Here is a 24,712-nt window from a genome sequence, read left to right as displayed (position 1 = left end):
TTGGATGTCGCGACACTGCAGTTTTGAACCCCTTTTTGGTGGATTGTGAAGATTGAATTGGACCAAAAGTGAGACCGTAAGATAACATTTGGGGACACTTCAGTAACAGATGGTTTATTTAACTGTATCAACAAAGTGTTAAGTGGCTTAATCTGTTGCAGTAACTGTATTAAAGCCAGCGCAATTCCGGAGAAGGCCCCACCAGTCTCCTAGGCTTCCTTCCCTTGTCTTGAATCTCCCGTGATTTGCCGAGAACTCACCCGGGTGAAGTCGCAGTTGTTCTCGGCTTGGGGGGACAACTTGACAGCGAGGCCCCAAAGCTAGTCTCCCCCTCCCCTCCCCCCCCCCCCCCCCCATCACCATCATCACCCCCGTCTGTCCATCAATTCGTCAATCTAAGCCAGGCAGACCACCTCCTCCTCCGCCTGAAACCGAAGCGGGGGGACTTTTCATTTTTTTGGGGGGGGGTTTTGAGCTGAAATAGTGGGGCAAGCGTTGCACGACCGTGTCCCCGTCTAAAAAGCCTAAAAGCGGGGCTGATAAAAAAGCAGAGGGGATGACTCTGGAGTCCATGATGGCTTGCTGCCTGAGCGAAGAGGCGAAGGAGTCGAAACGAATCAATGCAGAAATTGACAAACAACTCCGCCGAGACAAGAGGGACTCCAGACGAGAGCTGAAACTACTACTTCTCGGTATGTGGCATGCGTATTTGCGAATATGTGCATGTAATTCCTGTCATGTCCTGTGTCCTGTGTGGTTTGTGGAAAACGGGCCTTCTTTGGCAATGCTAGCAATTGTGCTACTAGTTTATGCTGCTAAGCAGGACGCCTAGTTTCAGTGTGAGTAACGTAATGTCCTGATATCCGAAATGCGTGGCTTCTTGTCTTGCAGCTCGTTTGGGTTTTTAAATCGCTTAGCTTCTTCACACAACCCAAATGTACTGTTTTTTTTTATTTTATTATTATTATTTCGGTGTGCAGACAATAGCTAATCGAAGTTGCTGAGATGTCACCATTTACAGGCTCCAACAAGCTTGTCAGTCCGGGCTAGTGTGACATTATTGACTAGCCCCCCAAAGCTAATCATTTTGGGTAGCTTCACAACTGCCACTGGGGGGGTTTTGTTAAGGGGGTGAAGATGGTCACTTGATAATACAAGGTGCAGCAGCAGGTTTGGATTGCTTTGCACTTTGGCTTTCTCCATGTTGCATAACATATTTGCAGCTGTATGGAGGCTTCAGATTCTTTATGTAGACCTTTTTGTTCAGATGTCAATGTCTCTTATTTATTAGCCTGCACAAAAATCTACCCCTCTATAGGAGAAGGATTTGGCCCCCTCATCCTGTAGTCTAGCTGAGTAGGTTAGCTATTTTTATAGCTGGTGTGTGGGCAGGTGGGAGCTGCTGTTGAATAAGTTGCACTGTGCTGCATTGATTCATAGTTCTGTGCACAGTAAAAGGAACAATAGGCCACCACTAATGCACTTGTGTTGCTTTCATGGAACATGTATTTTGCGGTCATGCCTCTTCTAATAGGTGAACATTCAACTGGATGTGTAGGACGACACATTCTAGCGACTGAAAAACAAGAGGCATGTGAAAGCTCCTTGGAAAATAAATCAGGCGTCCATTTTTTCTTTTTAGGACAATTAAAATTATCTAGGCTGCATCCTCGGTTTCAAAAGTTGATCCTATTTCTCGCCCACCTAGCAGCCCTGGATATTTGACATGTGTGTCTACTTTCATTTCCCTGCTGAATACCTCAGCTCAGAGAAATAGGCCACACCACCGCCATACCGTTGATGGGACGTGTTCTATTCTGTGTCATACATTTTTTAATCTCTATTGCAATCCTTTCCACCTGCAGGGGAAGGTGAGCGGGTTGCATTTTTTTTTTTCTTGCAGTTTGGAAATGGTTCGTTTGAGAGCTGCAATCAATAAGGCTAGCTATTGTCACTTGATCAATGAAGGGGATGGGTTTTTCCATGATTTGTAAGTTAAGGTGATAATGAACACTGTGTAGTTTTATGCTTCTGTTGCTTTTGCATTTCCCTGATTTTAACAGCAGACATTAAAAACCCTTATTTAAATGTCCTTTATGAAGGCAGAATATTAGCACTGTATTCAGTCATGGTGTTAGTGGCACATCCTGTGTGAGTTAAGGCTGTCAGTTGACGCCTGGATAAGGACGTGTAAGGCAGGATTAGTGCAGGTCTTAATAGGCTTGGTTAAACACATCCGCTGCTCAGACTTTGAGATGTCACTGACTCCTATCATCCCCTGCCATTATTCTCAGGCCCGCAGCCCTCAGTGAGTCGCCCGCCTCTCCACACTCAGTGGAGGAAGATGACAACCGTCTGTTTCTGAAAATGTTACAAGTGTGTTTTAAAAAAGATGGGAAGGGACGTTGAGCTGCATTTTGAAAAGTAAATGTTTTGTTTGCTATTAGCTACATATGCTATGTAACATGTTGTACATTTAAGCTATGATACATGATGTGTTACTGCAGACTGCTGTAGCCTTGGTAATCAAACATTACAGTTTGCAGGTATATGTGTATCAGTTTTTTCTGGTGTTGAGAAGAACACATCTGATGTCATGTGTATGGAAATATCATAGAATGACTGACTAAGGGTTTCAAAAAAATTCTGATAAACTTCTAAATGACTGAGGAATTCAACAGACATACCCAACATCAGCTGAACAATGCACAGTTGATCACTTATCGCTGCCAATTGAGTTTATTCAACTTGGCTAAGCTGACTAGCATGTTACAGTTGAAAGACAACAACTGCCAAAGCTTTCATGGTAAAATTTGAGCTCTAGAGTTTCCGTTCCCTGAGTGCAAGCAGCCGACGTAATTGGCTATTTTGGTTCACTTCACTCCAATGAATAATCAAATGTTAACTTTCATTTCACAATAGACGTCGTTTTTTGAAATCTTTACAGTGAATGAAGACAATAACTATTTCTTAAAAGTTGTCGTTTATGTATACAATATTTTGTATGATACCCATGTAACTGGGATTTGCTTGTATCAGATGATAGTTCATCGGCTACAATTTATCTTGCTTTCTGCATCCCTATTAAAATTCATAGTTATTGATTTTAATAGGATAAATAGGATGCTAGCATTTTTCACTTCAACGTCTTTCAAAACAGAGAATACTTGGAAAAATTACAATATGCTAAAGCGTAAGGTGGTGTCTTAACATCAGTTTACAAAGAAATGCATCATGTTTGATCAGCTGAAAGCGCAGAGTTTTCTATTGTTACTTAAATGGTTTATAAAAAAGTGTAGCAAACTCACAAAGTTATCAATTAAATTGCAAACATTTTTCGGCTGCAGATTGATGTAAGAGCCACTGTTATTTCTGATTGTTGCAGAAAACAAAGTGTCCTCACACACTGATTCAGGTCCACCCTCCCTCCGTTTCCCGCTCCCTTCCTTACAGGGTTTATTTTATTGCCAGGGTGCACTGCCAAACTAACAAGGAAGCAGTGGTGAGGTTTGGTTTCTCTTTAAGCCAGACACAGGCATGAAGTTTCAGGACTGAAAAAAACAGAATAAGAAGAATGTAAGGGTTAGTTTTAGATGTAGAAGCTGTTACAACTTTAAGCCTATCCAATTGGTCAGAAAGTTACAAGTCAGCCAGGGCTGCAGCATTGCCCACAGTCTGGCTGCCTGTCACTGAGAGCCATATCAGGCCATACCGCCAGCTTCCTGCTCCACAGACCAGTGGTTTGCCTCTACTTGGTCAAAACACAGCGGGCTGCAGGCTTTGGCCTCTGCTGCTTCGGATAAATGAACTGCTGGAGCGAGGGAACGGTCAGTAAAGTGAGATGGAAGGGCAAACGCTTTAGGGTTTCTCAAAATGCTGACCTAGGTAAACTGTCAGGGCACCAGTTGGCATTCACTTTTTCAGAAAATGTGGGTTTCACATGAAATATGAGGATCGGAATGTCTGGTTATTAGTTAAAAAGATAATAAAAAAAATCCCTAGAATGACTTGAGAAAAGCATTTTTGGTCAACACAGACTCAAAATGCCTTTTGTAAACTACAGGGTTTAAGAGAGGGGTCTCACTGGGGTAAAAAGTTGGCTCAACAACCAGAAAGTTTGAAGATAACTCCCATAGCACACAATTCCAGGCAGAAGTTTAATGTACGCTCATTGCCAAGTATTCATTAATTGAATCATTCTTTTTGATCCCCTCTGCCTCAGCTGTACGTCTTTTTTTTTTTTTTTTGTACCAGGTTAAGACATCCTTCAGAGGAACAGTGAGATTGAACCAGGAAGAGGATCAGGGGTTAGGCTCAGATGTTTATTGCTGACCTCACTTCTCTTGCCAAGACATCTTATTTTGAACATATATGGCAATAAGGATCTTCTAGCTCTACTCCTCAGTGGTGGTGCGTGTGTCAGTGTGTGTGTGTGTTAGCACGGTACGTTTAATGCCAGCGAATGTGGAGTTATGTGGACGGTCAGGTATTACTCAAATCCTCTTTATCATGGTCAGATCTAGAAGTTTTAATATGGAAATCATTATGAGACAGGCTTTTGCAATATTCGGAGGTTAAGAATGCCAGATATTGAAATACTGGTTGATCTAGTTTATTTTTTCCATCACGTGAAGTTTTTTGAGCTTAAGATATGTCCTGGCTATGACTTTTTCAGTTGATAGAAATTCTCCCTGCTGGACTAACTGGTTATAGAAGTACTATTTTTCATATATTTGCATTTTCAATACTGCTGATATATGAACCAATACTAAAATATCTTCAACAGTTCCATGTCACCCACCATATTGAGCAGAGTCCAGATAAAGCAGTGCTTTAAATCCTATTTTATTTCAATTACAATCTTTGCTTCCAACATTTATGACATGATCATCAAGATAAAAAAATTACCATGCCAGTATGTTTCCTAATGATTCAATGGTTTTTGTCTTGGCTTATTAAAAATACGATGAGCGCAGTGGTTTCCTTTTCAGAACACACATGCTGCTGATTTCATTCTCTCTTGATTGGAAACAACTCTGCAATAAGATACTCCCAAAAAGTCTGTAAGCGCCGCCCTTCGCTGCCACTCCAGTCAATGATTGTGTTTCCACAGCAAGTGCCGCAGTCCTTTTCCGGAGCTTGCCAGCAGCGCCACTTCGCTCTGCTCCGTTTCAAATACGCTACGGGTCTATTTTCAATGGCGTACGCTGCAGGCACACGTCAAACCGGACAGAAAAGAACAACCCCGACTGGAAGTCAGACAAGGAAACGCACAGAGTCTGGCCAATTTCAAATTGAAACTCAATATACAGACTCATACTCGTATGTTCCATCACTTTATCAACATTACGTCAAAACAGGCACCAAAGAACAACAAATCAACACCAGAAAGACAAAGTAGCATGTTGTTTGCATGTTTTGTCTTTATTCTTGCGTGATCTTGTAGTTCTCCTGTGATGTGTGTAGCTGCTGATGGCTGTTCTCAGCTGTGCTCACGTTCCATAAACTGATCCAGGAAGGGCCAGGGATGGGTATTTCCCACAACCCCACTATATGATACTTATCGCTATACAGAGGCCGCGATACGATACATATCTTGACAAACATTGATTTTGGATGATGACCATTTCCTACACAGAATTCACTACATCAGCTATACTTTACTGTTGAGAATAATAGCAGAAGCATAAGGATCCTGCAACTTAAAACACTTCAATTCAGATCCTCAGAGATCCTAGAATTAGATTAAAATATTTGAATTCCAGAGCTATGACTAAGGTGTTATTGTGAATCCATATGGATTCTGTAACATTAGCATCGATATACATGTATTTGCAAGGAGCATATGACTATATATTGCCATATCGATTTTTTTAGCACAGCCCTAGTACGCACAGAGTATGTGGAAACTGGTGGTCATTCTTAATCAGTTTTACAGGAAATAGGTTAGGGGTTAAAATAAATCCATAATCATAAATTATTGCACATGTATTTATCTTAGAAAAAAGTACGACCATGTTGTAATTTTCTGATCATACCTGGCATTGAAGGCCTATGTAGCTTTGCTGTGAATAGCAATGTTTTGATAGTCATTATGTCTTAACATTTTAGATGAATTTGAATGTGTGGGAAGTCATCTCTCCTCTCTGGTAAAAGTACATACTTTTATCTGGGTAGTTAAAATGACAGTGTATTACTAGTTTTTAACATTCATTCAGAAGTATTAGTCAAATGAGTGGATAATCTCAGTGTATCTTTAAAGGCTCTTTTAATTTAACATTTTTGACCACAGAACGGTGACACTCTAAAAAAGGTCCTTGGCCAGTCTCAAACAGGGGACGTTGCAAATCACGCGCTCATTTTATATCGCAATTCTGCAACAGGATCCTAATCAGGTTCAGCTGTCAATACAACTTTGTACTCTGACATCAAATTTCCAACGAGTTAATACTGGTGGGCCAGTTCGTGGTTTTACTAAAACTGCATCTCAATTTGGAGGTAGCATCCTTTTGAAAGAAGCAGCCTGCAAAGTTCCCAGCCTTCATAGTCTGCTTAGACTGCTCAGGCGGATCTGAAATCAGACCGTCTTGTCCACGGAGGATTTCCTGTTTGCTTCACCATCTGTCCCTGCCCTTACCCTGTCGATTCCAAGTGACGCCCCTGTCGCCTAGCAACCTCAACTGCGCACTGGAACTAACCGATGTTAAAATAATCAGATTATTATTGCCAAATACTTCATTGACAAATGTAGATTAATGAACACCAGACCGCCAAACTTCAAGAAAACTTGTACTGTACTTTTTACATGTGGTGTTTCGATGTTTTTTGCATACTACTGGGAGATTTAAGGAGCTCACGCACCTCTTCCTATTTTGACATGCACACAAAAGGGGCTATTGTACAACAGCATGTTAAATTCCTTGGTATGAGAGTGCCCCTAAGGTAGTGTTTTATTCAGCCTTGGAAGGCTAAAATGTATCTTATTTATTAAAAAACGAAATAAAAGTTAGCCCACTATAAAATGTGTGCCGGTTGCTTTTATTCTTAAACAAATGATGTGTATTGGTTTGTAATGGATACATTAGAGTGTTGAAGTTTGTGAATGAGTCGCTGTATGTTGGATTATGTATGGGATCGTGTAATTTAGCTTGTTGGACCAGATTTTGTGTACTGTATTAATTGAAGATCTTTCTGTCTTAATACCTGAAAATAACCAGTGGCCTGTCATGATTATTTCAATTAATTCCAAGTCATTTTCAGGTATTTATTTATTTTTTAAGTCCCAGCTAAGCAACTACTAGAGGTGGCGGAAAAAATCAATACAGCATAGTATCGCAATATTATATCATCTAATGGCCGCCAAGTATCGTCATTTTTATCATGCATAATTAACATCAAATATCCTTCTTAATTTTTAATTGCTGAAGGGGTTCTGAATTTTTTGTTGTTGCCGAAATTCATGTTCAAGTTCGATTAGACTGAAATACTAACAGTTCAGATTGTGAGGTGCATGCAGCCTTTTCCAGGTTTTACTTTAATCACAGTGTTGGTCCATCTGTTGGCTTCACTCCCATTGTGTAGAAATAAAGACTGAAGTGAGATGAATAGACTGAGAATGTTTTCAGTTCTTGATTTAATTTAAATCACAGTTAAATCACAATATATTGTATCGCAATTCTCAGCATTTTGCAAAATGTTTTAAATGGTAATAACATCAAAGCGTGACTCAAGTATCGTGATCATATCGTATCGTGGGGCCTCTGGTGATTCCCACCACTAGCACGTACACCATGTATGTTTCAAAGGCAGTCCATCCCTCTCTTACTCTGCCAGTTTTCACTTAATGTTCCAAGCATTCAACCTGACCCCAGCCAGCTTCACATACACTCTTTGTCTCCCTCTACAGCATTGTGTCTTTTACACAGTTTCTTATATCAGTGCACAGATGAACACAATTTGCACACATTCTTAAATAGGGTCATGGCTGCTTCTCAGGTGATACGGGGGTGAATGAGGCTGGATGTTTGACTGTCCCACATACTGCTGCTGCTTTGGCAGTCCCTGGACAGGACAAGGGACCTGGCCCGCCTCTGTGTTCGCTGCCAATTATCTTCAGCTCGCTCTGTGCTGACAGGGTGGCATGTTCATTCCTGCTTACTCCCACCAGCTGCTGTGTACAGTGAAGCCCACACGTCTCTGTGATCATACCGTTTCAACTTCCGCCAGTGCATCTTTCAATTTTGCGTTGGATTCAAAATGACAAACTGTGCTCACACTTGTAATTTTTGGAGGATCTTAGACTTGCAATGTGGTTGTAAATTCTGGTTTGATTTGTGAAATCCTAATGTGGGGACAATTAAATCATTTCACTAGAGACGTTCAATAAATTTACTCTGCCCTTTTGTGGAAATGGAGGGATGTTATCTAGCATGATATCCGTGATGAGGTTTCCTAAAACAAGAGCACTAGCTCAAGAAATAATGTCAACATCTTAGGATTTGGCTGGTTTTAGTTGATAGCAGCCAAGCTGTGTGTGTGTTGCAGACTAAAAATACTGCTGCTCACTCCAAATCTTTTTTAAAGCCTGCTTTTGATTTTTCTTTTCGCTCACCCACACCCACTCGACCAGTACAGCACTCAATGCACACTCACTGTTGAACAGACGAAACCGTCCTAAGGTGGTCAAATGAAGGTGTGCGAGATGTGTAATAGTGTGCAGTGCACGCTACAGGGTGTTTATTCAGTTTGCAGTTGACACCCACGCACGTGCAGCAGCACTCTGCCGATGCAGAGACATGGCACAAAGCAGCAGGCTGCTGTGCCTAGATGAAGACAGCAAGAACACATGTTGGAAAGCTGCACCAAAGCTCAGAGAGACATCTTTGCGTTTAAGCTTGTGTGTATCCCTGTTTTGTTCAAGTCCTGGACTGTCTGCATTCTCAGTTCATTACATGAAAAAGAAAAAGAGAATGGGCTGCACAGGAAAGGTAACGTCTTTGCCTCAAGGTTGACCACAGGATCTGTGTGAGTCCAGTCAGTTACGCAAGTGGGGTGTGTGTGTGTGTTGCTCTAGGCTCACTTGTCTCAATCCCTTCCCTTTCTATGCCTAAAAGAGGCTACTCTCAAAGATGATTCCAGTGAAAGATTGAGGACATCGCCACATTACGTTAGTTCTTGTGACTGCCTGATTCATACAATCTCACTTTTCAGTGTGAACATGAGCAGGCTAACACCTGGCTTGTGCCAGTGGTGTGGCTTTGACTTTAACCTCTGCCATGTTAAATGCAAATGTTTAATCTTTGCTGAGATTGGATTGCTATGTGCTTCCTGAAAGAGGAGTTCATAAACTCTGATAAGCAAACACTGTTCATACAAATCTATATTTGCATTCAGGTTAGCGATGAAGATAATTCCCATCTCTTGTTCATAGAAAGCGGCAACAAGCACCGAAGAGGGAGGATGAACTGAGCTTGCACATGAGGCCTTCAGTGGCTGCCCCATGATGCAACACGGAAGAATGATGTGATATGAGCAGACGGTGTAAACAAAGCAGCAGGCCTTACTCACACATGAGATATAACCTGATAAACTGACAGCCTAGGATCAACCAAAACTGCTGCACTAAGACAGCGGAGTGTCAACTCCATCAGGACATCAGTGGTGTTATGTAAAAGCTTATGAAAACTAGCCGGGCAACGGGGCATACAGGTGAAGTGTTTGATGTCTTTGAAACATGGAGAGCTGTTACTATTTGCCCACTGTTCTCATTTCACTTCTTAATTTGGCTACTCTGAGCAAGTTTTAATGTTCGGCTCATTGTTGTCAGGTTACCCCTGATTGAGAATGTTCCAAGAAACACACAGGCTCCACAGAAGACCAGTGTCGGCGTGTGGGCTGTGAAGTGTACCTTGCACTGTTTCATTTGGGGGCATAATCTCTTGTCTGTCTTTTATATCTTACTCGTGTTGCCACCTGCAGCAGAAAGTGTTATTAAACCCAAGTAGTGTGCGAGCTATTAAAAGGTGGCCTCCTTTTTCTAGGTCATTACCAAAAAAGAATGGATGGATTCTAGTTATGAATATCCAAAATTCTTGACAGAGAGGGATGAGAATGGAGAGGCATATTTCTAGCCTGAGGGAGGTTAGGAGGGGATTGAGACGAAGGGGAGTGAAAGAGGGCAGGTTTGTGGTGGTTGGAGTGGGGGATGTGGAATATGTATTTGTGAATGGTGCTGGTACAATCTGGGGAGGCAATATGGGAAGACAGAGGCTCATAGTGTGCTGTCTTGGGAAAGAGGGACATGACAGTTAAGAGAACACAGCGGAGAGAGATCTTGTGATGGGGGTCACGAGAAATAAATCAGACATCAAGCTGGAGAGCGATCCTGTGGCTCCTTTTACTACACTGTGCTGCCGCCCCATAGAAAGAATACGTGCTCCGTGTTTGACTCTTTTTGTTAGCTACACAATCACAGTTTTTGTGAGGACCCTGAAGGAAGCAGGATAAACTATAAAGGTAGTCTATCTAGTCTAAAAACTTGATGTTAAAAAGATAAAGGAGAGTAGTTTCCCTCATGAACAGAGGGTAGAAACCTTAATTTTGTGGTTTGAGATGAAGGCAATGCTTCACTCTATCTCGCTCCACCTTTTTCAGTTGCAAACCCCCCCTGATACTGACCTGAGTCCAGCTTTTTGTTTCAACCTCCCCCCCCTCCCCTCCACCATCACCAAAGACCTCTATGGAGCCAAGGCCCTTCTTTCTCTGTGGTACGCCGAAAGATGAGGAGCACAGTGCAAGCCTGAGGTGCTCGCAGCTATATTTAATGTCTGCTACGAAAGAGAGGAGAGAGAAAGGCGGATGGGAGGGGTTAAAAAAAAAAAAAACACAGGAACGAAAAAAGAGAGGGAGACAGAGGACGGGTTGCTATGGTGACGGAAATATGGCTGCTCTTCAAAAACCTTGAATGTAGGTGGATGTGAGATGAGTGTATGTGTGTGTTTTTTTTTCCTCCTCCTCGTCTTTCCCTTTCAGTTTTGCAGATATTATGGATGTGCTGGATCTTTTTTGATTTCATCGAGGACTGAAATACCATCAGCTTTTGGCCTGAGGGCTGTGTTTCTGGGCATAAAGAACATGTATAGAAGGCTAGGGTGAAATGTGGGTTAGGCCCAACAGAATTTCCCCCCTTCCCTCTGTCAAAGCCCCCAGCATATTGGGTTTCATTTGGCAATCAGTGTGGGTCCTGAAAAGCTTAAAAGTGTGTTTTACGCCGTTCAGAGACTGTAGTTTTTCCACTGAATTCAAGGAGGTACTTGTGAATAGAGCCAGAACAACAGTTTGAAAGTGTGTGACTATAATCCAAAGCCTTTTCTTGGGCTCCTTACCATATGTGTAAAATTGGAAACCGGCCATTACTTGAAATATTGCGATGACTTTACAGCCAGAAATGGACTCAGGAGGGCAGAGGAGGATCACTGGAGGAATGCACCATTTTTGACATCAACCCCTGCTGTCACCTTTCAGGGGAGAAAATTTAGTGTTGGATTCTGAATGTAGGGCAAGTTGTCTTAATCACTTTCATTAAATTAGCATGCTCCCACCATCTCTCTACTTCTCCCTTGAAACATTTTTTATTCCTTTGCGCTCAAAACTGTGGCATAACCTGCAGGACAAAGAAGCTTTTGACATACAGGCAGTCATAACCAGTTTACTTAATCAACTTGTGAGTCCAGCAGAGGGCTTCTTTAAACCAAAACAACTGACTTACATGAGCATCCCATGTTCATTGAGATTTGAGAAAGTATGGGAAAGTTACTTTGGTTCAATTTTACTGTGCTGTGCCCATTTGCCTTCCCAATTAATCAACATAAATGTATGAGTACCAATTAAATGTCAGAGTCCACAACCATAATGCTGCATGTTCTTGGAAAGTTTTGTTCATCTTTGGCCTTTCATGGAGCATCTGTCTCAGGTCACAGATTTATCTCGATGTCATCATCTTGGCACAAACGAGCCTCGTTTCAAAAGGAGATATTCACTAACTGGAGGGGACAGGGGAGTAGATAATAGGAGTTTGGTTGAATGACATCCTGGTTTTAAACCTTATTGCTATCAAGGACATATCAATACTCTTGTTGCAAAATTATATTTTATGATGCATTATCATAACCTCCCCTCAGGGGGTCTGTTTTGTTAACTTAAAGGGGACATGTTATGAAAAATCCACTTTTACAGTGTTTCTGATCATATATTAGAGGAGCCCGAGTGTCTACCGACACAAAATGTGAAATAAATCCATCCAGTTCTTTGTTTGTGGTCTGCATAAGTCTTACAATTTAGAGGAAAGTGCTCTGTTTCGAATTTGCTCAACTTGTGATGTCATAAGTTGGATTCGGCTAAAAAAAAAAAAATCCTCTCCCTCCCCTGATATCTCCACCCATGGACTCCACCCCCAGCCTAGAGCAAAGCTTTTGTGCAGGTCTGCTCATTGCATTTAAAGAGACACACACACCAAAACGGAGTGTTCTGAGAGAGCTGGTTTATACAGGGTCACAAACCTCCTCTGGTGCTTGATTCATGTTTTATTTTGACCACAGCACAGATATTTCAGTTAGACCACAGGGGACTGTTTTAAAAGGTAGAAAAGGGGTACAACATGTCCTCTTTAAAACTTACTCGACTATTATAAAAAGGTCTTTTGCAAGAACTAGTATGCTAGGCCTATTCTGATGGGATATTATAGAAAACATGTCAAGATAATAACAGAGAAGAGACATGTAACAATGGAAAAGGCAGATAGAAGTATAGGGGCTCAAAGGGAAAAGTTTGGGAATCACTGGTCCAAACACCCAAGCACTTCATGGCATCATCATGATTCATCACCACCTATTTAAGCTTTTCACTTAAACAGAGACAGTAAGAAGAATGCACCTATGGCTGGCCTGAACCCCAAATCCCCAGCCCTTTAAAACATGCAGAGTCAGAAAGGGCATAATATATTATGTATGTATTATGTGTATAATATATGTATTGGTCACAATATTGATTGCACTGTATGTAATTGCTAGAGTCATGCCAATACACAGCCCGTCTCTCCTCACATCACCTGGGTGTCTCTCTTGTATGAATGAACTGTTCTTGTACTGTATGAGGGCTGCATTTTTCAGATGCTACTACAAACTCCAGTGACGTAGCCTTTTTTTCTACCATGGTTTATATTGCAATGTGATAACCGGCTAGGCCATATGTTGCTGTGCCCACTATGCTGCGATCTGTGACTTTAACGCTTGCCTCTGTGTCTGGTGCAGGTACGGGAGAAAGTGGCAAGAGCACATTCATCAAGCAGATGAGGATCATTCACGGAGCGGGGTACTCAGACGAAGACAAGAGAGGCTTCATTCGGCTTGTTTACCAAAACATCTTCACCTCCATGCAGTCCATGATCCGCGCCACTGAGACCCTCAAGATCCCCTACAAATTTGAGCAGAACCGGGTAAGAATTAATTTGTCAAAGCAAGAGCAGGAAATATTCTTTATGCCCTTTTTCTAGAGTGTGTTTGTTACTTAGTATGACATCTTCAACTCGGGCACGGATTAACAAAGAAGAGGCCCTCTGAGTACAAACAGCCTATGACCTCAACCTGTATGACCTGTAGTGTAGATCTTACCTGTCATACAGGATGTACACAAAATGTTTGCAGAAATACTTTGCTTGGCTTGCAGCAACAATATCAATGCACTACAGTTTGTTGTTAAATGGTATATAACAGCACATAGTGCCCCCAATGGGCTATGTGCTGAAATGATTAGGCTCTGTGCGTCTTAAGCTATTACAGCAAGGATTAGCATCTCCATTGCAGCAGGTCTACCTGCTGAAGGTGTTTTTAAACTGATGTCACGCCCAAGATTTTTAGAAGGAAGCGGGCTGTGGCTCTAAATCATGGGCACAGGAGTGGCTGTTAATGATATCACATCCGACAGCGTTATCGAGAATCGTTAAGCAGATTGAAAAACACACTCAATTTCCGGAAAGTTCTTCATAATAAAAGTCCCTAATTACAGACTCTTTGAGATGCTTTTATTTTGAAGCAGTCTCATCATTGGGTGTTTTTAGTTGTAGCAACTTAACGCAACTCAGATGACTATAAAAACTTCAAACCACACAGATTCAACGTAGCCTGCTAACAGTTGAACACACAGTGACTTGTAAAAACATCTCATATAGGCTCATTGTAAAACAAGAAACTGAATCGCCTCTCAGGTTTAGAGGCAGCTAAATCAGCCCTTTTTTTTCAGTCACTTCTGAAAAATCTGGGTGCACAGTTTAAAACATCTTTACCACAGATTTCAGATTAATATGCATGGATTTGCTAACTGTGGGTATGGACTTGCAGGAGATACAATGCTCATTTCAAAACTGCCTTACTTTCAATATTGTTGTGAAGCTACTTGCTGCCGATGCTGTCCTGCACTCGTAGTTTAGGATGATTGTTATGATACACATCATCATGATTAAGCCCCCCCCCCCTCCCCCCCGCCCCAACTCCCCCCGTACAGTACAGTTTCATTCTGTGGGAAACACTGCAAATTAACATAGTGACTTTGTAAATAGAGTTTTGTCATTACTAGTTGAATAAAAGAGGATCACTTTATCCTGGTTTGTTTGTGCCTGTTCTTGATGGCTGAAATATTAAGTCAAGAGTGTCGAGACTAAAACTGATACAGAAAAGATAAACTGCTGGTCTGTTAAACTTGTTGCCAACCCACAAAGGGGTTTCTGCCATCCGCTTCGGTGTCCGGCTGTCCTGCACATTAGTATCAACAATCGTGTCATTCTCATTGTGAGGCTCCGGCTCTTTGCCAGAGGGGACGAGTATGAAAAAATGATGAAAATGTGGGTACATACATCGGTATTTCAATCTCCCTGTTATGTTTTTCTCCCTTTTACTTTCCTTTCGGCTGATCCACTGTTTCTTTTAAATCAATTCTCATGGTCACCAGACTCATTGTCGTCATTATAAAGGCACAGCAACAAAAGTATTATAAGCATAGTAACTGCATTCATTTATTTTGGAAAGCAAGGGCAGGATGGTATAGTTGGTGGAGTATTTGAGGCCCTCGGCCCAATCGGCACAGTGGTTAATTTGTATTTGCTTCAACTCCTCCATTGGGGTTGATTTTGTAAAACATCATTAAGTATATACCTTAAGAGCTTTTAGTTTTAGCATTCTTCCACATATAATGTTTGAGTTTTTGAATGACTGAAAGTGAACTAGTTACAGGTGGTGTGGGCACAATACAACTACATTATTACAGTCTATTATTGTATGCTTCATTGGCTCTCAATTCCAGTCTTCAGAGCCCTGCTGCTCTTTTATTGTGAACCACTAATGAGGACAGATTTACACCTGGGATACAAGGTGAATTTAGTCCGCTGCTCAGTAGGATAGAAATCCCCCAGTACATTTCTTCACAAGAACCAAGGTTCAAACAGATGTGCTCCACAGTGAAATCTCATATGGTTGGCATTCACAGATACTATAGTGCAATTGATTTTTTTTGTTTATACATCTCTTTTCTCTGCTCCTTATCTTCTCTGGTTTGTGTTTTTCCAGTCTAATGCCATGCTTGTGAAGGAGGTGGACATCGAGAAGATCAACGGCTTCGACCAGCACTACATCGTAGCTGTCAAATGCCTGTGGTCCGACCCCGGGATCCAGGAGGCCTATGACCGCCGCAGAGAGTACCAGCTCTCTGACTCCACTAAATAGTACGTCTGTCTGTGTCTCTGATTGTGTGTATCTGTCTCCGTGTGTTGTCATCAGGTATGATGTCTGTTTAGGATTTAAGAAAAATGTGAATAACACAATGCCAGAGTGTGCTTATGTAACTTATGCACAGGTATGTCTATTGTACTGTTTTAGGAAGCGAAATTGAATTCACGCTGATTTTGATACTGAATCCTAACAATCCTGTGTTATTCTCTTTTTCAACTTTTATTTTGAAATTTCAAGCATTTTAAGAAACCTCATAATTAGTAATCATTTTGTTGAGTTCCTGTCACTTTAGTTTCACGTGTCAGGTAGGGACAACTCCAGAGATCAAGTCTAGTTTTTAGTCATTAGGGTGTGTTTGGATGTGTGGTTTGTGGCAGCTTGTGAGGATGTTCTGTTTGGAAAGACATTGTTGGTGTTGTAATGTATGCCGGGCAGGGCAGCACGTGAGTCCACATATGGTTTTTGCAGGCAAATTTCAAAATGACCTCGCCAATTTTGACAAAAAACTTCAAGCCCCAAAAAGAAGAGGTTGCATGCATGTCAGTAGTTGTTGTAAGATTTGTTTTTTCAATTTGTAATGAACATATAACTTAATTGTATTCTTTTTTGGTGGAGGTAAATTGTAGAAGCTGAATGAAATAAACTACATGTGTAAAACTAACCACAAAAACCTCCAAAAAACAAGTGTGTTGCCAAATGTGTCAGATGCCTGTTTTGTGGTTGAGTGTGTTTGGCACTACACTGTAATAACATGTAACCCCAGGCTTAATAGCCACTGGCACTTGACTCACTTTCTGGAGCCCCCTGGTTGTGGACGTGCTGTACTGCAGTTTAAAAATGCTTTAAGCCAGTATGCATGCTTGCTATGTAAGGAATACGTATGTTGTGGTAAATATGTCATGATTTGTTTTTGAATGTGTTTGAGTGATGGAGAAAGAGAAGAAAGGTGTCAGTGTTATCCACACTGCTGTGATGTATATCTCCAGTTACCTTAGCGATATAGACCGTGTGACTGCGGAGGGATACGTTCCCACCCAGCAGGATGTGCTGAGGGTCCGTGTTCCCACCACGGGTATAATAGAGTACCCATTTGACCTGGAGAACGTCATTTTCAGGTACTCGACCCCCTCCCCCCACCCCATCCCACCCCACCTCATGGCACCAGAACAGCAGTGTCCCCATAGCTCAGGGACAGAAACCACTGATGACTGTCAATATGTTAACATGTAATTTAAAATGGTTTAAAAGAAAAACTAAAAAAATCCCCAGATGGTGTATACTTTGTGGTTACTATCACATTACTACGGGATGTCATGTTACTCCCAGGACCCACTTATCTGAAAAGACCGAATATTCCTATAGAAACAATAAGATAATGTTGTGTTTAAATCAAAAGGCCTGTGGGGCCACATTGGTTGACCTGATATGTGTATCAGTGGTTTGTGTTCATAATTGTGCTACGATTCTGGCTCCAGGACACAAACTAAGGGTAGACATGCTGCACTGAAGCATGTGGGGAGCAGCCACCAAACTCCAGATGAAGAAGGATTAGACAGTGATGTCAGAGATTCTCCAGGAAATTGTTACACAATCAATGAGGCAATGGGCACAGTTAAAAACACTTTCATTTAAATCGTATAAGGCGACCTTTGGTGAAATTCTAGTAGTAGGGATTTTGTTTCCTGGTCTTGTTGATATCATACATGTTCAAACCTTCTTTATGGATTCCAGGTGCTGCTGAAGTCACTGCTACAGCTGTCACTGATGCCTCCTCACTGTCTAAAGCAGCATCCACAAACTCTTTTACCTCACTCCAAATTGATTTGATTAAAAAAAGAGAGTGAAGGCAAAGCACCATGTTGGTTATTAGATAGTGTTGGTGGAGCAGTGACACTAACTAACACCCTGCTGTTTCTGAGATGTGGCCTTTTTCTGTGAAGCTTTCTCAACAGGACTCATCCACACTTCCTGGAATGGCACGAGGGGTTGCGGTAATTGCTGTCACGCTTTATATAACTGTTTTTCTGTCTTTTCTTCTCTCCTTATCTCTCTCTTTTTCTTTTTTTTTTCCTACCCTCGACCGGCCTGCCTGTAGTTATCTTTCCGATCTGGATCGTATTGCAGATCCCAACTATCTTCCAACTCAGCAGGATGTGCTCAGGGTGCGCATCCCCACTACAGGAATCATAGAGTACCCGTTCGACTTGCAAAGCATCATTTTCAGGTAGACAGATGCCTGTCACGGCCCAGTCTCTCCTTCTTATGACCTCATTAACCCATACCTCATCTTATGTGTTTTTGTTTACTTAATTATATAAACCATGTTCTTTATTGTCCCCTACATTAATGAAACTAACTTTATGCACCTGATTAAGTGTCTGTATCTTATTTTTATTCAACCATTCCCCGGATCCCTTACAATAAAAATCCATACACACTCTCCTTTTACCTCGTGTCACCAAAAGGAGTGGTACACAAAACACAAACCCCCCAATAAACACAAAGTCCTACATTCTGGTACCCGGTCTCTGTAAATGGGTCACCTCCTCTCTTCCTCCTCCTCTCCTCCTTTCCTCTTCGGCTGGCAGAAGAAATGAGGTCGTCCTCTTCGCGCTGGAGGAATGTTATTTTGGGCAGCAGGTCCTGCAGGGCCTATATTGGCCCCGGGTCTCTGTGGACCACAGTGGACTGGGCCACCACTAGGGGGCAGACTTGATTTGTGAACTTAACAATTTGTGAATGTCTTTATCAGAGACTATGACACACCCGGTCTGGTGGCATGTACCCCCCCATGTCAGGAGGTGAAAAAAAAAACCACGCACATAGTTAATGCCGCGCTGTTATATAAATAGCTTCAGTTCAAAAGGTCTTAACTGGAAAGATTTGTCTAATCGAATGTCGCAAATGAAGGCTTAATGAAACTGGGACCTAAACTCCCTAACGTGTGATGGATGACCTTGTCAAGGAGAAGCTGAAGCAGTGTGAGGATCCACACGTCCTCCAGTCAGTACATCAGGCAGGATTAGTGTTCATGAATGACCTCAGTGCATATAAACCGGTTTGCCTGCAGGTCCATGAGCTGAAATCAAAGTTTTCATGACCACTTCAGCTTGGTTAGTATCGTCAGTTTAACTCTTTAGAATAACGTATATCATTCTTTTTGAGATCTCAGTTTGTAGCTTCTCATGAGGCGACATATGAGGCGTCGCTCGTCTCCGAAAAGGATCCCGCTGTCAGAGGTGCCCCCTGTATCTTTCAACCATCCTGTCCTCTGCGTGTCCTCTGTGTCTTGTGTTCCTGCAACAACCCCCTCCATTTCATGCCCCCCCCCCCACCCCCAATTTCTCCATTTGTCTTCTCCAATATGCTTCCAATCATCCACGATTGTTTTTGTGTGGTGCTTTATCACACAATCTTTAGAAAGTTAGAAAATCAGTCTCTTAGAGCAACAAAGGTGTTATGTCCCCCACTTTCACTCAATCACTTAAACAGAGGTACAGACTGATCTAGTTTCACATGTTAACTTAACTCCTTGATAAATGACGCTCAATTTAAGGATACCTGTGAGCTTTTCCCGTTAATAATGTATACTTCTGCTTAAAACTGTGACATAACTTCTAAAAGTTAGAATAACACAATTTCCTACATTGAGTGGCATTTGTTTTCAAAACTGATCCTAGATCTGTCTGTTACTGGGAACTTGAAGCGTTGATTTTTGTGGCGGCATGCATGACTCACTTACAAGGACATAAGGCACTTCTGTTTTGTTTGTAATAAAGATATCTGCCAGTGTTTTCTCTGAGACCACAGCCAAAAGCTGAGAATTTGATCCGTACTCTTTTATGGTGATGAATCCATCAGGTGTGTGTTTTTTCCCAAACGTTTTCTCAAAACGAGGTTATTAGGGATAAATGATCCGAAAACAAACAAATGATTTGCCCTCTGCTGTCTTAGGATAGTAGAAATATGTTATGTCACCTGATGTGAGACTCCATCTTTATTTGGGTCATGTGATGAGTATGTGTAAAGAAGACGATCACCAGAGAATGCCTTTTCGAACAAATCTGCACAAAAAATAGTTCCCTACTGAGTTCTCCTGCTACATACATAATTTGTACTTTAAAAAAGGCCAAAAATTAGTATATATATATATCTAAGATAATTCAATGAATAGATTTCACAACTTGGCTAGACATCTTGATGGATTCAAAACCTACCTCAAACAATCCAAGTCCTTAAACGCATACCTGAGAATATTAAGAAATTCTCTGTTAAACAAAACAAGTCTCCTAACATAAGATCACTTCTAATATGTATTTTTTTTCCTTCCTGTATTTCGACTCGTCACCCCCTCCTCTCCTCCCTCATTGTGCTGTTAGAATGGTTGATGTCGGGGGTCAGAGGTCAGAGAGGAGAAAGTGGATTCACTGCTTTGAGAACGTCACCTCCATTATGTTCCTCGTGGCGCTGAGCGAGTACGACCAGGTCCTGGTAGAGTCCGACAATGAGGTAGGTGGACATACTTGCGGATCGTTTCCTGGGTTTGTTACGGATGCATCACCTTGATTTTTGAATTTTTTTTTATTATTTTATGAGGAAACACTCATAGAATGTTACACAAATGTATCTTCACACACACATTTAGAACTACAACAAGTCGTTCCTCTCACCATTACTGTACTCGTCCCTCTCTGCATCAGAATCGCATGGAGGAGAGTAAAGCTCTCTTCAGGACGATCATCACCTACCCCTGGTTCCAAAACTCCTCCGTCATCCTCTTCCTGAACAAGAAGGACCTGCTAGAGGAGAAGATCTCCTACTCTCACCTGGTGGACTACTTCCCTGAGTTTGATGGTGAGATCATCTTTATCTTGGTGTGACTACTCTGAACTGTTCATTTTTTGATTTATAACGGGTCAGTAAGTCACCCTTACTGATGAATAAAAGTAGCTCAAGATAATCTATTATATATATATTATAATAGTATTCTTTACAAGAACAGTAACGCTGGCGTTACCATTACCTATGTCTGTGTATTACCGTAAAATCCGGTGTATAAGACGCACTTTTAATACCTATTTTTTTCGTCTTAAAAGTTGGCTGCGTCTTATACACCAGTGCGACCAATATACCAGTATAAAATACTGAAACACGCACTGTCATTACAGCGGGTGCAGCAGCCACTAACTGCGACCTGATGCGATTAAAAACCCATCCCCGTTCATTGTGTATTGAAAGCTGGTTGCATGCTGTGCTGGAAAAGACGGCGACACAGACCAGGCTGGCTGTGCGACTTTTTTCACATCTTTTCGCCCTCACGAGGTCATAATCGTGCATTTACAGTAAACAGTTGTATATTGTTCCATAAATAAACATTGTGGAGTGCTCTTTTGATTTAAAGAGTCCTATATTAAAGTTAAAGAGTGACCAGCGGAGTCGGGCAGCGCAGCTCGCAAGCTAGGAGTCTGTGCCTCACAACTTTCCCTGCAGGCTGAGAGCTCAACTACCGTACTGTAGCTAGCAGGAGAGCAAACTCCACAAAGTGAAACAGGCCGAACTAAAAGAGCGACACAGCTGCACAGAAACTGCACGTTGTAGACACCGCTGAGCACAATATCAATCGTCACGCAGGAAGACAGTTACAACATTTTTTTTCTCTCTAAGAGACCTTCAAAACAGGGTGCGTCTTATATACTGGTGCGACTTATATTCCGGATTTTACAGTACCTACCATATACACTGAGCAGCTATAACACTATGACCACCTCTGCAACTAATTCTGGCCTTACACTAAACGGCATTTCAAGCCATTTCAAATGCACAGACAAAGACATTATTTCCAAAGTTGGAATAGAGTCAAAAGAGTTTTGGGGCGCGCTCTCATGATCTCAGTCGTTTGGTGTAAAGTTATTTGTTAAAAGTAAATCTGTTCCATCTGATTTTGCAAAAAAAAAAGCCAATGAGTTTCTAGCACTGATAATTTATGCCTTAAAATTGGAAAAGTTACAGATCAAGCCATTGTTCGTCAACGAATAGTATTGAAACGATAGTAGCATACAAATAGTATTTTGATATATCTTATAAAACAAATTTGATACAGTGTTTGAGTCAGCATGAAGTCTGACAGCAGGGGGAAACACCTAGCATGGGTCCGTTTTTAGCTAAGCTACACTGCGTCTCTAATCTAAAGCTCCATACTGAATGCCCAGACATAGCAGTTAGTAAAACTGTATTTCAAAATAGTTGTTCACCTTTAATAAGTTTAATGCTCGTCTGTGTCTCAGGTCCCCAGAGAGATGCACAAGCAGCGCGGGAGTTCATCCTCAAGATGTTTGTGGACTTAAACCCAGACAGCGACAAGATCATCTACTCCCACTTCACGTGTGCGACGGACACTGAGAACATCCGCTTTGTGTTTGCAGCTGTCAAAGACACCATCCTACAGCTCAACCTCAAGGAGTACAATCTGGTGTGAGGCTTCTCGTATGACACCCGTCTCCTGCCCATTGCACAACTGTTCACCTCCTCCGGGAGCGTGCGCCCAACTCCACACGCATCACACAGCACATCATGCCGGCTCACACACAAACACACACACACAATCACACCAACAGAGCCCTTCATGCCCCCCTCCAGTACTATACATTCACAAATCGTCCCACCTGTAAACTCCTCCCCCCTCTTTCACCAAAGCTCCTCCTTCCTCCTTCGCTCGGCAGCTTGTTGTGTCAGAATCCTCCTCGCTCCCCCCCCCCCCCCCCAAAAAAAAAAAGCAGCTCCGTGTCAGATTTGGCTCCGGCTGCTGCTGGCTCTGGCACATTTCATCTGGCACACAAACCTTTCACACGGGCTGTATGGTGACTTAAAGGGACTTTGTTGTATTTGTGTGTGTGTGTGTGTGTGTGTGTGTGTGTGTGTGTGTTTTTGGAGCAGCATTGACTAGCGAGGAGCTGTGTTTTGGTGACTAGCGGCATCTAACCCCTTTGGCTCTCAGGAGTTGACCCTCAGCGGTGTGAGATCAGATCCTCGGTCGTGTCCTTGTTGAACTCAAGTCCAAGTGAAGGGAGGGGGGGAGGGGGAGTGGAATTGGTACCTTCTGAAACCAATCACGGACCAGCGAGCAGCATCATGCTTCTAAGGACAGAGTGACCCATACAGGAAGCGAGGTCGACACTGGATACGGGGGGGGGGGGGGGGGGGCTGAGGATTCTGTCTCTACCTGGCATCTATGAATGTACCCACCAGTGTGAGCATCGCAATCGCAAAAAAAAAATATAAATATATATTATGAAGTAAATGCATATGTAAACACACTTAAGATAAAAAGCACGAGATGGCAAGACATAGCTAATCGAAATCTGTTAATTGCTGAGATTTTTAAAATGTTTTTAACGATAGAAATTTGTTGCTACATCTACTTCTATTTAACAAATAATGGCTAAAAGGAACGGAGATCAGAAGTGGTAAGAAAATCTTTAAAAAAAACACTACACTTTGATTCTTTGCAAAACAAAGACATCTGAAAAGACGAATTTACTTGACATAAGTATCCTCTAAAGAGTTTGTGTGGGATTTTTGTGTTCTTTATGTTTAAGTTTATCACATCGCATCCCTCCTCCAGATGTTTTCTGCATGGATTCAAAAGGACAGAATCTGACTCCACCTACAGCCCCAACCCCTTAAAACCGAACATTGAGTATGTGAGAGGAGTCCCTGCTTTTGTAGTGGGCTGTGCTCTGATTGGTGAAAACAGATGTGGAGGGGAGTGTGATGTCATCAGCGTTTTCAAGCCTTGAAGAGAACATCTGCAACTTGGGCTGCAAAGAGTGTATTCAAGAAGATGAAAATTAGAAATCAAACACACCCACATGTTCTGTGAAAGGAATCCATGCAGTCACATCCCTGCTAACATCACACCTGCGTCACTCAGCCGTCCAATCAGACACACTTCCTGACAGTGACATCACATCAGGATGTGCTTCTGTTTACTTTATTTTTTACTGTATAGTCACTTTGTTTATATAAAGATTGCTTGCTGTTGAGTGGTGAGAGGGAGGGTGGGCGGGGCTACGAACCTTTCACTAAAAGCGCACTCTGAAGTCTGCAAATGTTTGTGTATATTTGTTTGTAAATACATATACACAAAACACTCCTGTACAAAAAAACGCTCTGTGGTACACCATCTTTAGCAAAAAAAAAAAAAAGTAACAAAAAATCAACAAAAAAAGTTACGACTTCTTTCATTAGCATACAGTTTTTCTTATGAATTTCTGGTAGTAGTGATACTGTGATTATGGATTATGTTCACTTGATTAATAGGACTGCACAGAGCTGAGTGGTGTTGAGGAAACGATCAGCAAAGGAGCAATAGTCAGAGAAAAGAGGTTCCTCCCAACCAGCCTCTCGACTCCACACTACTGCAACAGCTCTGGCTCCTCGGTGTGCTAAATAGGGCTGGTAAAAATCTTCACAGTATGGTGACAAGATGATTTTAAGAGTAATTAAAGAATTTTTTTATTTATCTAATTTATGGACCAGGTATGAAGGTGTTGATAATTTGACTGCTTTTGATTCTGTCATGTTGAAGTGCTCCTTTTCTCATGGCGGAGCCTACTTGAGTCTGAACTGCTGTAAAAAAACCAAAAAAACAAAAAAAACGAAGAAAAAAAAAACTGAATGTCTGGTATAGTAAGGACTTTATCTCTGCTTTCTATTTCTTATTGAGACATTTACAATTGTACTTTGCCATCACATCTCCATCCATGGTAATACTGTTTGGTTTTCTGTAGGAGCCCTCACATTTGTTTTGGTTGATTTATTTTTTCTTTTATTAAGAAGAAACTTGTATTTTCTCTTGGTTTATAGGCGCAGCGCTGTAACGCATACCTAGAAAAATGTACAGTACGAACGTAGGTGGACTTTTTATTTTATTTTAT

The 24,712-nt window shown here is 41.8% G+C and overlaps 1 protein-coding gene across 2 annotated transcripts; it reads left to right on the top strand.

Annotated features, from left to right (window-relative positions):
* Window positions 1–459: 459 nt before the first annotated feature.
* gna11b (guanine nucleotide binding protein (G protein), alpha 11b (Gq class)) lies at window positions 460–23,302 on the top strand. Of its 2 annotated transcripts, XM_061063403.1 has the most exons (8): window positions 460–692; window positions 13,308–13,492; window positions 15,615–15,769; window positions 16,763–16,891; window positions 17,872–18,000; window positions 20,156–20,285; window positions 20,477–20,630; window positions 22,061–23,302. In XM_061063403.1, the coding sequence occupies exons 1-8, from the start codon at window positions 557–559 to the stop codon at window positions 22,249–22,251; spliced, it is 1,209 nt and encodes a 402-aa protein (XP_060919386.1). In that variant the 5' UTR covers window positions 460–556; the 3' UTR covers window positions 22,252–23,302. The 2 variants fall into 2 exon arrangements, with proteins under 2 accessions (XP_060919386.1, XP_060919385.1); XM_061063402.1 differs by lacking the exon at window positions 16,763–16,891 and having other exon boundaries at window positions 464–692.
* The last annotated feature ends 1,410 nt before the right edge of the window (window positions 23,303–24,712 follow it).

This window comes from Labrus mixtus, chromosome 18 (assembly GCF_963584025.1).
Source record: "Labrus mixtus chromosome 18, fLabMix1.1, whole genome shotgun sequence".
NCBI lineage: Eukaryota > Metazoa > Chordata > Actinopteri > Labriformes > Labridae > Labrus > Labrus mixtus.
The sequence above is the reverse complement of the archived record's forward strand: the minus strand, read 5'-3'. Positions and strand labels throughout refer to the sequence as shown.

Excerpts from the sequence above, each read along its gene's own strand:
- gna11b (XM_061063403.1), top strand. The coding sequence starts at position 557 with ATGACTCTGGAGTCCATGATGGCTTGCTGCCTGAGCGAAGAGGCGAAG. Across the intron at positions 13,493-15,614 it reads ACAAATTTGAGCAGAACCGG|TCTAATGCCATGCTTGTGAA; the intron begins GTAAGAATTAAT and ends GTGTTTTTCCAG. Across the intron at positions 16,892-17,871 it reads CTGGAGAACGTCATTTTCAG|TTATCTTTCCGATCTGGATC; the intron begins GTACTCGACCCC and ends GCCTGCCTGTAG.